At 41.8% G+C, this 16,137-nt stretch overlaps 2 protein-coding genes across 3 annotated transcripts; both read right to left on the reverse strand.

The window, feature by feature from the left end:
- Positions 1-1,261: 1,261 nt before the first annotated feature.
- On the reverse strand, positions 1,262-5,972 carry LOC115999254 (PHD finger protein ALFIN-LIKE 4-like). The gene is made up of 5 exons (XM_031239096.1): positions 5,806-5,972; positions 5,547-5,579; positions 2,667-2,895; positions 1,972-2,107; positions 1,262-1,811 (listed from the first exon to the last, which is right to left on the reverse strand). Exons 1-5 carry the CDS (start codon positions 5,900-5,902, stop codon positions 1,560-1,562), a joined length of 747 nt encoding a protein of 248 aa, XP_031094956.1. The 5' UTR covers positions 5,903-5,972; the 3' UTR covers positions 1,262-1,559.
- A 491-nt stretch (positions 5,973-6,463) lies between these two features.
- On the reverse strand, positions 6,464-11,558 carry LOC115998704 (alpha/beta hydrolase domain-containing protein WAV2-like). Of its 2 annotated transcripts, none has more exons than XM_031238339.1 (8): positions 11,204-11,558; positions 10,238-10,273; positions 10,051-10,129; positions 9,914-9,968; positions 9,705-9,821; positions 9,182-9,346; positions 8,268-8,523; positions 6,464-6,840 (listed from the first exon to the last, which is right to left on the reverse strand). In XM_031238339.1, exons 1-8 carry the CDS (start codon positions 11,448-11,450, stop codon positions 6,818-6,820), a joined length of 978 nt encoding a protein of 325 aa, XP_031094199.1. In that variant the 5' UTR covers positions 11,451-11,558; the 3' UTR covers positions 6,464-6,817. The 2 variants fall into 2 exon arrangements, with proteins under 2 accessions (XP_031094199.1, XP_031094201.1); XM_031238341.1 differs by having other exon boundaries at positions 9,705-9,766; positions 9,859-9,968.
- Positions 11,559-16,137: the final 4,579 nt, after the last annotated feature.

Raw genomic sequence — 16,137 nt, forward strand, 5'->3', positions numbered from 1 at the left:
ATGGTGCCTCGAAGACGATGGGGAATTCTCGATTGCGTCGGCGTATGAGGCTATTTATCCTTCGGTTCAGCAAGGGTCTACAGCTGACTGGATGCGTATATGGGAGCTCAATGTGCCCAGCCGCGTTTGTTTTTTCATTTGGCTAGTTGTGCATGGTCGCATTTTGACGAATGTTGAAAGGGCACGCCGACACCTTACAACTGATGTTTCTTGTGGTTTTTGTGCAGGGTTTCACGAGGACATGGACCACTTGTTTCGTCGTTGTCCCAAAGCGAAGGGAATTTGGAGAGCTGCGTTGAGTCCCGCGACGAATGCCTCACTTGCCTGCTTGAGCTGGGAAGATTGGTTGAAAGTGAATATCACCGGTGACGCCTCATTTGGGTTCAATTCTAATTGGCCACCCAAATTCGCGATTCGGCTTTGGTGGATTTGGAAGTGGCGCAACGACGCTATATTCCGGGGCTGTGATATGCCGATAGTCCAGAAACTACTATGGATCGCTCGACAAGACAAGGAGATCTCGGGGGCTTTTGCTTCGCGCCAGAGTTTGGATTTGCAGCGCATGAACATTGTTGAGGTTTCAGTTTCTTGGAAACCCCCACCAACAGGCTGGGTGAAATTGAACTCTGACGGAAGCCGCTCTTCGGTAGTCAATCTTGCCGGTTGTGGGGGTGTTTTAAGGGATCATAATGGGGACTGGAGTAGGGGCTATGTCTGTAAACTCGGCTGCTGCTCTCCTGAGGTGGCCGAGGCTTGGGGGGTTCTTCATGGTTTGCAGTTGGCGTCAAGGCTTGGGGTCCAAAAACTTGTGGTCGAATGTGACTCCCAACGGGTTATTGATCTCCTGCTTTCCAGGATTCGTGGTCGAGGCAATATTGATAATCTCATACGCCGATGCCACGTTGAAGCAAATGGTTTTGAGGATGTTGTTTTCATTCATATCTTTAGGGAACAGAATCGCTTGGCGGACTCGCTGGCAAAGTTGGCTCTCTCCCACGCACCTGGGTTTCACCAATATGCCGAGGTTCCAAGTAACCTGAGAGACATTCTTTATGAGGATCATTCGGGGGCTACTTTTTCTAGACGTGTGCCTCGTTACCTGAGGATAGATTCCTCATAGTTTTGCTTCTGGGGTTCACCCCCTCCTCTTCTATCAAAAAAAAAATATTTAGCATACTAAAATGGAGGTTAGTGGTTCACCCTTGTGGGTCATCTAATGGTTGCAAACAGAGCATATAATAAAAAAGAAAGAAGATTAGAATGGAGACATAATGATTGTGATACCATAATTGCAATATGAGGCGTTTCAAGTTAAATCATTAATCACAGAAACATGCATATCCTTACAAGACTAAAGGGAACACTATGTCCAAGTTTCAAAGCTACTACATAGCAAATTATCCCTTCCTGATAAAAACAAGACCAAAAGGCCAGAAACTTCAATTCAATACACATGCCTAGCTGATTGATATGGCGAGAGATGGACAATGTGATTTTTAGCTGAGCTCAACGCGAGGAGGCAAATACAATAAGTTAAACCCAGCGCGTTGAGCTGAGCATCAGGGCCGAGCCCTCTTGTTACTGCACGACGGGCATTTGTACTGCTTTATGTGCTCAGCCCTAGCGGGTGTGATCTTCACGCACTTGCCATGGAACCACCTCTCGCATATGTCACAGCAAATCCAGAATTCATCTGTACCATAGTTCTCGCCACATGCCCCGCACAAGGTATCCCCGTGCTCATCCTCTTCCTCCTCCTCTTCTTCAAATCCATCCTCCTCATCCTTCGGTTGAACCTTAGAGTATTTACCCTGAGATTCAAATTCAAATTAGCACCATTCTAATATCAAGACTGTCTAGCAGAACATGCAAAGAACAAAATGTTTCTTCAATGTCATTGTTCATTAGCGAGCACAAGTAGCAGAAAACATATTTTTTGTTTTGGGTAAGAGAAGGTAATAATAAGTCTACCACTTTAGAGTTTGACTTCAATTTGCTGCTGCTATTGTTGGTGACTGATGATTTGTCCTTGACTTGCTTTTTGGCAGCTCCAGTTACAACTTCAAAAAGTGTCGGAAGTTCATTTATCAGACAGAAGAGACGTTTCCTGCATTAAAAAAAAATACATAATCCATAAAACCTTACGCACTTAAGCTAACTCTTCTTGCAACCAATCCATTAACCGAGCAATTGTTTTTCTCCTTTATGCACAGTTTTGTCATACATCTCTTAGAACCGTTTTCATCTTGACATACAAATTTTTGTATCAGATAAGGGCCATTTTTAACAGTGACAGAGCAGAGTAGTTCATGCCGCAACCTTATACCAAGTTATCAATGAATTCAAGGGGGAACAAAGCTGGCCACAGAGATCTTACAACTTGTATAGTCAAGCATATATAAAAAAAACCAATGAAACAATAAGAACAGGCTCAGTGCATACTGCATTGTGCAGGGTTTGGAGAAGAATGATGTATGCAACCTCATCTGTTATTTCACCGAGGCTTCTTTCAGGGTTTGAACCCATGCCCTAGTGGTCAATGAGTGAGCACTTGGCTACTACACGCCAAGTCTAACCTTCATGCTCATCAACAAAAATAAAGCATAAAAAGGACAATTACATCATGATAAAAACTTATTAAGAGTCAGGATTTGAACAGAGTTTACCTCTCAGATTTGTCAAAACCGAATCTGGCACCAAAATAGAAAGCAACTGAAAGTAGCCATGCGTCACTGTGGACAGCAACAAGAGCCAACCAGTCCTTGTCTTGCATCCCATCTCTGGCAAAGTTAATACCTAATGCTGGCTCTGGAAGCTCAGGAGGCACCTCTTCAGCAGGCAAATTAACTTCCCACTGTTCATTAGGAAATCCATAAAGGCACAGGTTTTCTTTCTCTGCAGAGTTGTCACAAGTTTCAACAGTAACATTAGAAATGATTTTTTCCAAACAATAAATGCTAGACTCCTCACTCTCACTCACTCTCTCTCTCTCTCTCTCTGCGCAGAGGAAAACTTGCAAGAACAAAAACTTAATGGTTCAAATGGCCTAGAATGATGTCTCCCCAAACTTTTTAAAGCGAAAAGGCGCACCAAAGCTATGAGCCCGGGCTTAGCTTTAAAGCGAAAGCGCAAAGCGAAGCGTCACTTTTTCACATAAAGCAACACTTATTAAAAAAAACTAATATATACTCAAAATACTCAAATAGTAATGCAAAATAACATAAATAGAAACTCCTAAAGTCACAATGTCATAATAATACAAAGTTTAGTCATCAAAGTAATGTCATTCAAGCCATTTAGTCATCAAAATATCACATATTCAACAATCAATAATCAATAATTCAATAATAAACGCATAAATCTTAATTGAATTAAATGTAAATTGAAATTTAAGATTTTAATTATAGCAATTTCAAAACTTAATTTAATACAAAAAAACAAAAAACAAAAACAAAACAAAACGTGTACTGTGAAGTGTAAACAATTACCGCCAAGTGTCCAACCAAGTCTCTAACTCTATTCCTGTTTAACATTTTAATCTCGGACCAGTCTTCTTCAAGTCTTCAACGACGCAAGTCTTAAGAAGAGAAAGGGGGAAAAACACCAGAGTGAAAAGCATCTGCGATTTTCCTCGGGATTCTGAGTTCGGCTCTTAGGGAGTAGGTGGCGGCGAAGCGGCCAAGCGGCAACGATGATGGTCAAGGCAGATTGGCAGAAAGCAGTGAGAGACAGAGAGGGTGAGCAGAGAACGGAGGTCTGAGGTTTTTATCGCGACTTAGGGTTAGGTTAGAATTTTGTTTTTGTTTTTTTCACCGTTGACTTGCACTCTGCATGTAAAGCCTCACTTTCGCCGCTTCGTCGCCTCGCCAGAAAAGCACGCTCAGGCGCACGCTTTTTCACACAGCTGCGCCTTGCTCAAGCGGAGCGACAAGGTGTCGCTCGCCTCGCTTTTGCGCTTAAAAAGTTGGTGTCTGCCACTGGCAGTTCACCACTATCAAAAAAAGAAGTTCAGAAAGAAATTATTGATTTTAGAACTTTAGTGTATGCATACCCAAAAAATCACAAAAAGAAACCAAGAATAAGATAAAGCTGCTTCATAGGTGTACAAAGAAGTAGTATTGGGAGGAAATACAACAATTGGGACATACCAAACAATAAAGCAAGGATGTGAATTGCAATCATCACCACTGGGAAGTGGTAGCCTAAACGTGACAATATTAACTCAATCTTTTGCACTCTATATGTGATCCCCTCAAGTATATACACTTTTTTTAACAGTAGTGAAAATCAAGTCCGGAAGATCAAGAGCTCTGATTGTGTTTGCAATATATTGGTGTAGAAATAAGCATACCAAAAAGGAAGTAACCAATGTGACATAGTAAGGAAATAAGAGAATTGGAAAATGACCTAAACAAAAAGAGAGAAATCTTGTTGAACTCAATAGTCAATATGCAAGTCAAGAAAACAAAAAGGCACATAAAAATCACAAGCAAAAATGTTCCATTGGGTCAAGTCTCTTCATCACAAAACTCTCTAGAGGACCTCAATAATCATTCTTAACTAGGTTATAGAACAGATATATACTCCAGTCTAATGCCTGTAGCTGATAACAGTAATATATGTATCAATCCATCATAAAGAAATCAAAAGAAGATCTATTGCATGAAATGCGATGTAAAGATGAAAAGCACACAACAGGGAACACGTAGAACAACAATTGAAATTCTAAGATTAGGCATTACTTTTAATTAACTTTCTGCCAACTGTACATTACTACATTACTACAGCTCAAAAGTCGCAACACATTGACAACCAAAACATGCAAAACAGCTTGTTACTGGCAACTGTCCATTGTTCACCTCGCATCACATATAGACAACCATTCAACTCGATACTGACAACTGCCCATTATTTTTCACCTCGCATCACAAATAGACAACCAGTAGCCACACCAAAATCATTGAAAACATAAATCATTCTCCAGTAAAAACATGTCCTTGCATGCTATTAATGCATTTAAAGCTGTTCAAAGACAGGTTTCGCACTTGCAGAAAAAAAAAAAAAAAAAAAACAGCAACCAAGATTTGGAGCACTCTCCTATTTAAACACAGCAAATCAGCAATCAGCCCAAAAGGTAAAATATAGCTAAGACCGAGCAAACTTGAAAGCCTGTGAACGAAAAAGCTTTAACCATCCAATACACAATTATATACATTTATATTCCCAAAGAACACTACTATTCACTTGTCATCATTCCGAATTTTGAGAAAACAAAGAAATTAAATAACACATATTTACAGCCCATGCCTTTCCAGAAACAGAAAAAAAAAAACAAATTACTACCACAAATTTAAAGCAGACCAATTCACAAGACCAAAATAAATTTCACCCAAGTCAAGTGCAAGAACAATTCTTTCAGAAGTCAACACGACTCACCCAAAAAAAAACAAAACACAGAAATTCACTTGTAAATGCACACGTAAACCTAAATGCATTAATGCGAACCGTAACAACAACGAAGATCCCTAACTCAGCAACTCACTCACCCGGGTCACACTGCTGATAAAAATCATCCACATCTGCAAAAGAATTAGTCAAAATTAGACAATAAATTATTAAAATGCGCTAGATTCGAAACCCCCTAAGAACTCAAAAAAACAAAACAAAAAAGCAAAAAAACCAACGGAATGAAGGAATACACACAGTACGAATTGCTACTGTGAGGTATATTAGCTAAAAATATACATAGATACACACAGAGGTGCAAGTTTATGCACATATATCCACATATACAAATATATATACCGGTAGTGAGGGCTTTGATCATTCCAGCACGGCGGCCCTTGTAATCCTTAAACACCTCCTCTACAGTTCGAGGATTATACTGTCCGCCTCCGTCCATTCCTCTGAAGAGAGCAGTGAGAGAGAAACTGAGAGCTTTTCCGTCGCGGAAGGAATATTTATATAAATTTATTATAATTTATAAAAATAAATACTCCTCCGTCTATATATATAATAATGTAAAAAAAAAAAAAAATAATAATAATAATGTAAAGTAGTGATAAAATTGGAAGAGACGGGGGCATGATCGTAAATCTACTGACTTAAATGGGGGGTTTAGCCAAGGGCAGGATACGGACTAGGGATGGGCAGAATGGATATTTCAGACACAATTCAGAATAGAGAAACCTACGAATATGTTTTTTTTTTTTTTAATAAAAATTTTTAGTTTAATGATAAATTTTATTGACCCGACAATATATAATATGCAGTCTACAGTCTAGCCGTTTTTTTATGATGAAATGGATAAGTTTTTACCGTCGCATCTTACCTATCGCTATCAAACACACAAAATAGGACAACAGGAGTACTAAAATTTCTCGTTACTCCGCATAATTTAATTTTTGTAATTAAAAAAAAAAGATTATATTTTAAAATAAATTTTAAATTGATAATAGATAACTACAATTGGAAACATTATAAATATTCAATTAATTCCAAAATTATGGTTCATGAATATACTGTTAAGCCATATTGATGGCTTAAGATACATTCAATTCAACACAGGCGACTGGATCTCACCAATGCTTTCTATTTTAGGCTAAAAATGAGAGGGATGTTGATGTTCAGACTGAATTCCCCTATGCTATCTATCATTACATGTATATTGTATAACTATAACAGTAAATTAAGAAAGATATGGAAATGGTATCATATATTTTAACATTGGACAATCCACATCTTGCCGCCACTGGAAATTTGCACTGAATGTTTCCGGGGCAAAAAAAGTTGAGAGCTCCGTGGTCCGTGGTCGCAATCACACAGAACAACATTTCATCACTGCAATATATCAAAAGAAATGAACTTGAGTCATTGTATAGTGGTAACATTTGGCAAAGTTTATGATTATAAATCTTCGCTGCTCCATATAAATTAGGACCACGCTTAGTGTCACACTGTCACTACATTTATCATTCACAAACTTGTAACTCCCTGATATGGCAGTTTTAATTGGTTAAGATAAGAAATAAAAAAAGAAAAAACAAACCAATTAAAACTTGCCACATTAGGGAGTGACAAGTTTGTGAGTGTAAATATAAAGGCACCAAGCATTTTCTGGGTTATAAGCTTTATGAAACACAGACAATGTATATGTTTCAAAATTAACAAAACTAAAAATGACAATACAAGACACCTTCAAGATACAATGGCAATGACAATTTATCAAAGAATTTAATATCAGAATTCAGAAGACTACAGAATTGTAGAGTGTTGAAACTAGTAATTTCAGGGAAGTTTCCGTGCAATGTTGACATGTTGTTGGATCCATAATTGAACTTTCTAACCCATGGGCATGAATAATTACTTTTCTTAAGATTTTCTTAAAATATTTTAATTTAGATTTTTAGAACACTCTCCCACTTTAACGTTTCTAAAAGTATGAGATGTATCCTGATCTTTCAAAACAATAGTATCAGAATCTCATAGATATAGTGCACCACTACACTGCATTCTCTATATCAGTGAAATTAATTGCACTCTCCAGACAAGAAAACTGTACCAGTATATGCTATCGTCTTACAGTGCTTCTAAATCTGAGAACAAGTTTTAAAGGGCTAACCCTTCCTTGCGAGGCCAAAGGCTTTATACAACATGTCAACACCTACCCCATTCAGTGTTGTAAAAATCAGCCTAGGCACCCGTAAGCCGAAGGAATTTCAGCCCTAGGCAGCTTTTAGTCGGCCGGCTTACTAGGCGCCCTTGGCGCCTAACTCAGCCGAGTCGGTGCCCAACTTGGAGCCTAACTCAGCCGTATCGGCGCCCAACTCAGTTGAGTGGTTTTTTTCTTTCATTCCCTCGCCTGTACGTCGTTGCCTGCTTAGTTCCTCTTACATATTCCTCCAGCCAGGTACTCAATTAACAATATAACATATGTAGTTGACTACTTTGGAGGATTATAATAGTCTAACAACTCACAGCCCACTGCCTCTTTTTTTTTTTATTAATAATTACTCAGCCACCTAGGCACTAGGTGCCCCCCCTGCGCCTGGCACCTTCTGCAACATTGACCCCATTTCCCTTGCAATAAGATAAATCATCTTGCACCCTGAGAAATTTCACTTGGGAATAGCTTTGATGTCCCACAACTTAATGCACTATATATGTATATGCATGACCTATATAATAGCACCATCAAGCAGGAAAGGAAGATAGATAATGCCGCTTGCAGCAATATATCAGAGGAAGATTCAATATCTAAGACTTACCGTTGCTCTTGTGGTACTCTTCCCCTTGTAGTTCATCATCCTTCTTATCCGAAACAGTTTGTTCCATAAACTGCTGAATTGTTCTCCAATATTTATCACCACCAGCCAACCATGTATCCATGTGCATTCCGGTCGGAAACTTCACAAATAAGCATTGCCTATTGCATGCAGCTGCCCTGGCATATAGCATCTCCATGTGGGATGGGGGAACCAATTCATCTTGTAAACCAGAGAGGAAAAGGATTGGTTGTTTGATCTGCAATTAAATGCCTCAGGCGATAAGTATTGCAAGGTTTTCAGGCATAAAAGTAACAGATTGAAGACAGTAAAGGTTAAACAGAGTAATATTGGAAAACTTCTATGGATAAAAAAGAATCATGAACTTAAGTGTTGAAATTGAGGGGTTGAAAGGCCTGGCGGGTGGAGAATAACAACCACCCGCCAGTTAGGCGGAAGCAAAGTATGTGAAAAACCAGAGTAATATTGGAAAACTTCTATGGATAAAAAAGAATCATGAACTTAAGAAACAAACCCATGAGAAAATTACAATAATCACTAACACAGTTGTTTCACAAAATTACAAAATTTATGATATTGGAGAAGCTATCAAAATCACAAGTCCAGTGAATGATAATAATTGAATGGAAGAGTATCAACGAAATGTTGATAGATAAGAAAAGAAATCTTGGCTTGTAATGGAATAGCTACCTCATCTGCTTCCATTTGAATAATAATGTCCGGAATTGGTGCACAACTATTAGTCACTTCCAACATTTAAAAAGGCCATGCCAAAAAAATGATTTTTTTTTTATTAGCAAACACGTTGGAGATGCCTCTTTCAAGTTACTGCATTTAGATTTACTCATTAATAGTCAAAACATTAGCAAAATAACTTCATGAACTTGTGGCCTCACCTGGCCAACAACATCAATGGTATTCCATGGAGATCTAACCAGAAAATTAAGAAGTTTGAGTCCCTTTGAATCACTTCCTCCAATAAACCACTTCAAGAAGGGCACAAGAATTCCGGCCATGTCAAGGATAGAGGTAAAAGTATTCTCCAAAATCAGTGCTGAGACCTGCAATTACAAAAATCCCACAATACTGTAGGGTCAAAGATAGAATTGAATCAATATATACTTTAAAAACAATAAGATTAATTAGAAACTGCCTAGAATATATCTGTAATTAGAAATGCAAACAAGAAGGAAATAACAGTATATGATGCACGCACAAAACAAAAAATTGGAAACAAACTAGACAAGGGCATTCATCCTTGGCTTAGCAAAATAATAGATGACACTAATTTGTATTAATATTAGACAATTGCCAAATGCATTATATAAAGCAATAAGAACAGGAAATGGGGTAAGAAGTGCCACCATCAGTTAGGAAGAATCTGATTATAACTAAAATAATCACAAGCATATTAGATACCTTATCAGGATTATTTTTGGCAAGTACAGCACCAACTGCTCCTCCTAGTGATCTTCCAAAAACTACTATTCTAGACGTGTCAATATCTGTCCTCTGAATCAGATGATCTATTGCTGCCTATTCAAAAAGAAAACATAATCTCTTAGAACTCAACCTGAAAGGTATAGTTGAACTCTGTATGGCATGAAAATTGTGGTAGCAATCAATACTTGAGCATCCTTTGTAATTCCATGCTGAGAAGGGTATCCATCACTGGCACCATAGCTGTGTACCAGAAAAGAAACAAGTTAATAACATAACAACATGCTAAGAAAAAGACAACAGTTGATAAAGGCAATCAACACACCCTCGGTATGAAAGCATAAAAACATTACAGTGCAACTTTCGTAACAATTTGCGAATCATTTCAAGACGGTGGGCAATATCTGCAGTCAACTAGTTACAGCTAAACCAAATTTAAGTTGTAATGAAAACTTGGGAAGAAACATGATAGAAAAATATTAGCACAAAGAGGCAGATTAACAAAAGGATACTTCCTGCATTTTCCTGAAAAAAGAGCACGGTTGGGCCTGTCAACCACCAGCAAACACAATGAGCAACATGGGGAATTAACAGCAAATAATTCACTATCTACAAGTTGAAGTTATGGTGCATTTTTATATTAGTTACACAGATCAAATATCAAGCAACAAGGAAGCCTCCCATAAGCAGTTTGCTTACCCAGGTCATTATGTTATCATGGCATAATGGCATGTGTGAATGATAATTTTAGAAGCACATGAAATGTTTATCATTTTTCACAGCTTTGGGGAATGATGGATCTAAATGCAACATTCATAGTGTAGTCTCATCCTGGAAATTGCAGCGCATAACAGTAGTCCTCATCACCATATTTTAGAATTGAGCAGCTCAACGATTGACAAGCATTTCTATTCATAATAATATACACTTAGAGGTGTAACTATAGGGATAATTAGCTTTCACCATGTTGTTTTCTTCAAAACATATTCTGAATGGATCATATTGTCAGAAAATTATGTTTACTTCCAGTCTTCCAAATTGTTGCACTATCACCTCCACATACCACATGATTTAAAATTACAGAGTATCAACTAGGATAATAATTCCAAAACCACTATCCCACCCAAATTCTATATCTCCATTGTCCAACTAAGCATGATCTTCGCCATTGAACCTTGAAGAAGGACTCATACCTAACCAAGCTCAGTAGCTCATGAACACTCCAAATATTTCCAAGTAAAAAGAGAAAAATCTATAGACATTCTCAATGTAAGACTACGGTTAGGTCAAATTAACATCTAAAGTTGAGTATCAACTTCAAAAAGCAACAACAACAGCAATGAAACATCAATTCCTAACACCTATAGTAAACTCAAGCCATAATTCACCAATTCTCCGGCACAATTCGAGTTGAAACATCATGAAAACTAAAATTGAGGACACATAATCAATGATAGATAGAGACAGAGAGAAGAGACCTCGGCGGTGAGGAAAAAACTTGATGAACCAGGCATGGAGGTGGACGCCGTCGGAAGATCTGAGCCAGACGTCTTCGTAGAGGAGGCGGAGGCGAGCAGGCGTAATGTGATAGGACTTGGGGACGCCAGGCAACACCGGCTCATAGACAAACCTATCTTGGAACGCCACCAGCAATGCCATCACCGCCAGCACCGTCCCTGCCACGCCGTACAGCATCCACGTCAAGTACAACAGCAGGGGCGCCATTCTCCCTCTCCGAGCAGATGCCGCGCACGCGCATGTCCGATCACATACGTCTTACATGTATATGCAATTGCAAATGCAATCTTCCTCTCTCTTTTCTCTTAGCTGGAGCATGGAACACCGAGCAGAGGAAATGGTGAACCGCCAGCTCAAGCTCAAATGCTCAGTCGGGTTAAAATTCTATTGGGCTTCAACCAACACAACGACGTCGTTATGGACCTATAAAAATATGGCAGCCCCAACCTATAGTCCAGCCCATTTACGCTCCACTCACTCACTCGGATCACCAAATCTCAATCCAACCCATCTTATTAGGCAAATTATTGTGTGGATCATAAATAAAATTACATTTTTAATATATTAAATGTACATTATTTATACATTGAGTGAATATTAATATACAAAATAATATATGTTCACTACTCAATTAATATATTTTCGGTACACAAATAATGTATATGATGGGTAAATATGCACATGTACTAGTCAGTCCGTAAATCACCTGTCCGTCGGTCACCCAACCTGTCCGTCAACGGTCACCCAACCGGTCCGTCGACGGTCACCCGGTCCGGGCCGCATGATCGGAAGCAACACACCTTGTGGATTGGAGGCTCACGAGCGCGACAGTTGCTTGATGTGACGACCGACAACTTTTCGGGAACAGGGGATCCGTGTTTTCATCACCTCGAGCAACTCAACCACTTCGAGCAAACCGATGCGCATTTTGCGGAGTGACACCCCATATGCCCTCCACTTGCATATCAGACACCATGTGCATAGTGAATCCACTTTGTATAAAGAGGGGTCATTCCCCTCACTGGAAGGAGGATAACTCATCAGTACTACACTAATACACTCGTGATTTGCTCATTCGTCTCTCTTGCTCTCTCCTTGTTACTATTCGTCACCCGTAAAGCTATATAGCTTCTTACCGCTCAGTCGTCAACCGGTAGAGCGACCGATTGACCGGCCGAGCGGCATCCTTCACCACACGTAACGCACGTATCCGTAGCGTAATCGTAGACCCCGTTTACATTTACGCTATCATTGGCGCCGTCCGTGGGGACTGAACGAGTAACTCTGTTCTATCCCTTTATCTTTTCTTTCTTCACACTATTATCCATCTTAAAATGACGAACAGTAGGAAAAGTTTGAGCCAAACTCATGCGCGTAGGGGGAGCCCGACTCGGTTGGTCGGACCTCAGCCTGACAATGTAATTGAAACACTCCCTGAAGATGATCTACGTCGCCAGTTGGAACGATCCAGGAGCCTAATGAACGAGTTGACATCCAACCAGAGGCAAGATGCACGACCTACCCAACCGGTCAACCCGAATGCAGGCGGACATGCAAGGCAAACGAGCTTTCAAATTCCAGTGACATATGCCATGTTGCCCCCAACTGGCCAAATGCTGACTCCACCACCAGGTGCACTTGGGGGGAACCCGTTGCAAGGGACTCCACAACAAGGATTGACTCCGGTGTACCAACCGTGGCCGGGAACTCCCGGATACTATGTTGTATCACCCACTCCCCAAATGCTTGCAATTCCTCAAATCCCTGCCGTGGAACAACAAGCGCCCCGACCTTCCCAGAGGCAACAGTCGCACCCCCAACCTCAAGATCGTAACTTGGAGGAAGTCCAATCTACGGATCGCACACGGAGGTCCAATCGAGAGGGACGTCGGTATGACCCCATTCAACGTAGGAGCGCTTTTGATCGCATCCGGAATAGCGTTAGATCTCGGTTGGGGCCCCAGAATAACAATGAACACGCGAGACAAAGACCCCAAATGACTGTAGAGGAAAGCAGCACTGGGAGTGCACAACATGGGGACGCCCATTTAGCTGACAGAAGGGCCCGACCTGTCGGTCGGGTGAGTGATCGGCAGACCAATCGAGTAGGCGATCAACCGGTTAGGGAAGAGAGGCAACTCGATGAGGAGGATAGTCCCCGACTCCAAATGGCCAGGATGCAGGAAAGAATAGATCGTTTACAACAAGAGCTTCGCGAGAGAGTCGGCGCGGGAAAAGAACCATCATGCTCGCTGGTTGCTACCCCCTTTACGGACGACATCATGAGTGCCCACTATCCGCAGGACCTCCAAATCCCGCTGGCTCACACTTATTCCGGAAGGTACGACCCGCAAGAGCATGTCGACATGTACTATGGCAACATGTTGATGTTGGGAGTAAGCGATGCGGTCATTTGTAGAGCTTTCTTCGCTACCTTAGTCGGTAAGGCGGCCGAATGGTTCAAGGGTTTGGAGCAGGGGTCGATCAGAAATTTTGGTCAGTTGGCCGATAAGTTTGTAAAGCGTTTCGCTGCAAGTAAATCGAGAAAGAAATCTTACACTTGCCTGAACAAGGTAAACCAAGCTGTGGGAGAACCGTTGTCTACTTTCCTATTTAGATGGGAACGTGAGGTTGATGAGGTTGAACCGATGGAGGACCGGGTGGCAATCCAAGCTTTCCTTGCATCACTTTGTTCCGGGACGCTCTACTACGACCTCATAGTTAATCCCCCCCGAACTTATGAGGAGGCCATCACCAGAGCCAAGCATCATGCAGATGCCACCGAAGCTAACATGGCAAAGAGACGCGACGAGCAGCCGGCCAATCGGGACAGAGGCCACGATCAAAGGAAAAATAAACCACCGTTCAGACACGTCAAACAATACAATCGACCAGAAGATGTACCACGTTTCACTCCGTTGAACAGACCCCTGGTGGAAGTCTTGCAGTTTGCCGAGCAATGCAATTTGATCCACCCACCGGAGCCGATACCCGAGGGGGAGGACAAGAGAAAGTATTGTGCTTTCCACAGAGTCAAGGGACACAATACTTCGGAGTGCATGGCCTTGCGCATGCTCATTGAACAACTCATTCAGAAGGGAGAGTTGAGGCAATTTGTGATGAAGGAGGATAGAAATCAAAGAAAAACGGAAAGGAATGTGATGAAAAGGAATCCCGAAAGGCACGACGAGGCATTCGTCCCACCCAGGTTAGCTGATGAGAAGGCGGTCGGAAAGAAACCAGTGATCCACGTCATCTACGGGGGCCCTGAAGGAGGCGACTCTTCACGACAAAGGAAGCAATGGGCGAGAAACTTATACGTTGGGACGATTCATTCGGAACCTCGAGAGAAGAGAAAGCGTACAGAACCAATACTTTTCACTGACGATGATCTACCATTCCATGGGGAAGCCCAAAATGATCCACTCGTCATCACGCTAGATGTCAACGGAACGGATGTCCAGCGGGTGCTGGTTGACACGGGGAGCTCGGTGAACATCTTATATTTTGATGTCTTTGCTCAATTGGGTCTGTCCACCGATCAGTTAACCCCCATTCGGACCCCGTTGTCGGGTTTCACCGGTGACTCCATAGAAGCAGAGGGAGTCATCAGCTTGAATGTGGAGTTGGGCAGCCAACCAAACATATTGAAGACTACCATGGACTTTGTGGTAGTGAAATTGAAGTGTGTTCACAACGCCATACTTGGGCGACCAGGTATCACTCGCGCAGCTGCTATTATATCCATGAACCACTTGTGCATGAAGTTTCATACACCCAATGGGGTTGGAGTGGTTCGAGGAGACCAACGTGCTGCTCGACAGTGCTACGTGCGAGCAGTCAAACAGTCGGACCGGGAGGAAGGCAGGATTCACACCATATCCCAGCAGGTAGATCGCGGAGAAGAGAGGGAAAAACCGCAACCTGCCTCAGAATTGGAAGAGATAGTACTTGACTCCGACCGACCAGAAAGGGTGGTTAAAATCGGTCGGGGACTCCCTGCAGACCTACGTGAGGACATCATCGGAGTGTTGCAGGAGTACAAAGACGTTTTTGCTTGGGGACCGGAAGACATGCCCGGGGTTGATCGGTCTGTCATTTGCCACCGCTTATCAATTCAACCAGGTTCGAAACCAGTCAAGCAAAAGAAAAGGCACCTGTCAAGCGAAAGGAGAGAATTCGTGAAAAAGGAGACCGCCACCCTCTTGTCGGTAGGGCACATCCGAGAGGTCCTCTACCCGGAGTGGTTAGCCAATGTAGTCCTCGCGCCTAAACCGCCAACATGGAGAATGTGTGTTGACTACACTGATTTGAACAAAGCTTGCCCGAAGGATCCATATCCCCTACCAAATCCTGACCAGATGGTTGATGAAACGGCTGGGTGTGAGCTGTTGAGTTTCATGGACGCCTTCAAAGGATACCATCAAATCTTCATGAGCAAGGAAGATGAAGAGAAGACTGCTTTCATCACTCCGGACGGAGTGTTTTGCTACGTGGTAATGGCGTTTGGTTTGCGGAACTCTGGAGCCACATACCAACGGATGGTGAACAAATTGTTTAAAGGTTTGCTCGGATCAACTATGGAAGCATATGTGGATGACATGCTCATCAAGAGTCGATTAAAAGAAACTCATCCTACCGATCTTGCCCGGGCGTTCAAGGTGATGGAAACTTTCAACTTGCGTCTGAACCCAAGTAAGTGTACCTTTGCTGTTCAGACGGGAAAATTCTTGGGGTTCATGATGACGGGGCGGGGGATTGAGCCAAATCCCGAGAAGGTCAGAGCGATAATGGAGATGCAACCCCCCCGATCGGTCAAGGATGTTCAGCGACTGACTGGTCGACTAGCAGCGCTTAGCCGTTTCCTATCCAAGTCAGCCGAAAAGTCTCTGCC

This window comes from Ipomoea triloba, chromosome 12 (assembly GCF_003576645.1).
Source record: "Ipomoea triloba cultivar NCNSP0323 chromosome 12, ASM357664v1".
Taxonomy (NCBI): domain Eukaryota; kingdom Viridiplantae; phylum Streptophyta; class Magnoliopsida; order Solanales; family Convolvulaceae; genus Ipomoea; species Ipomoea triloba.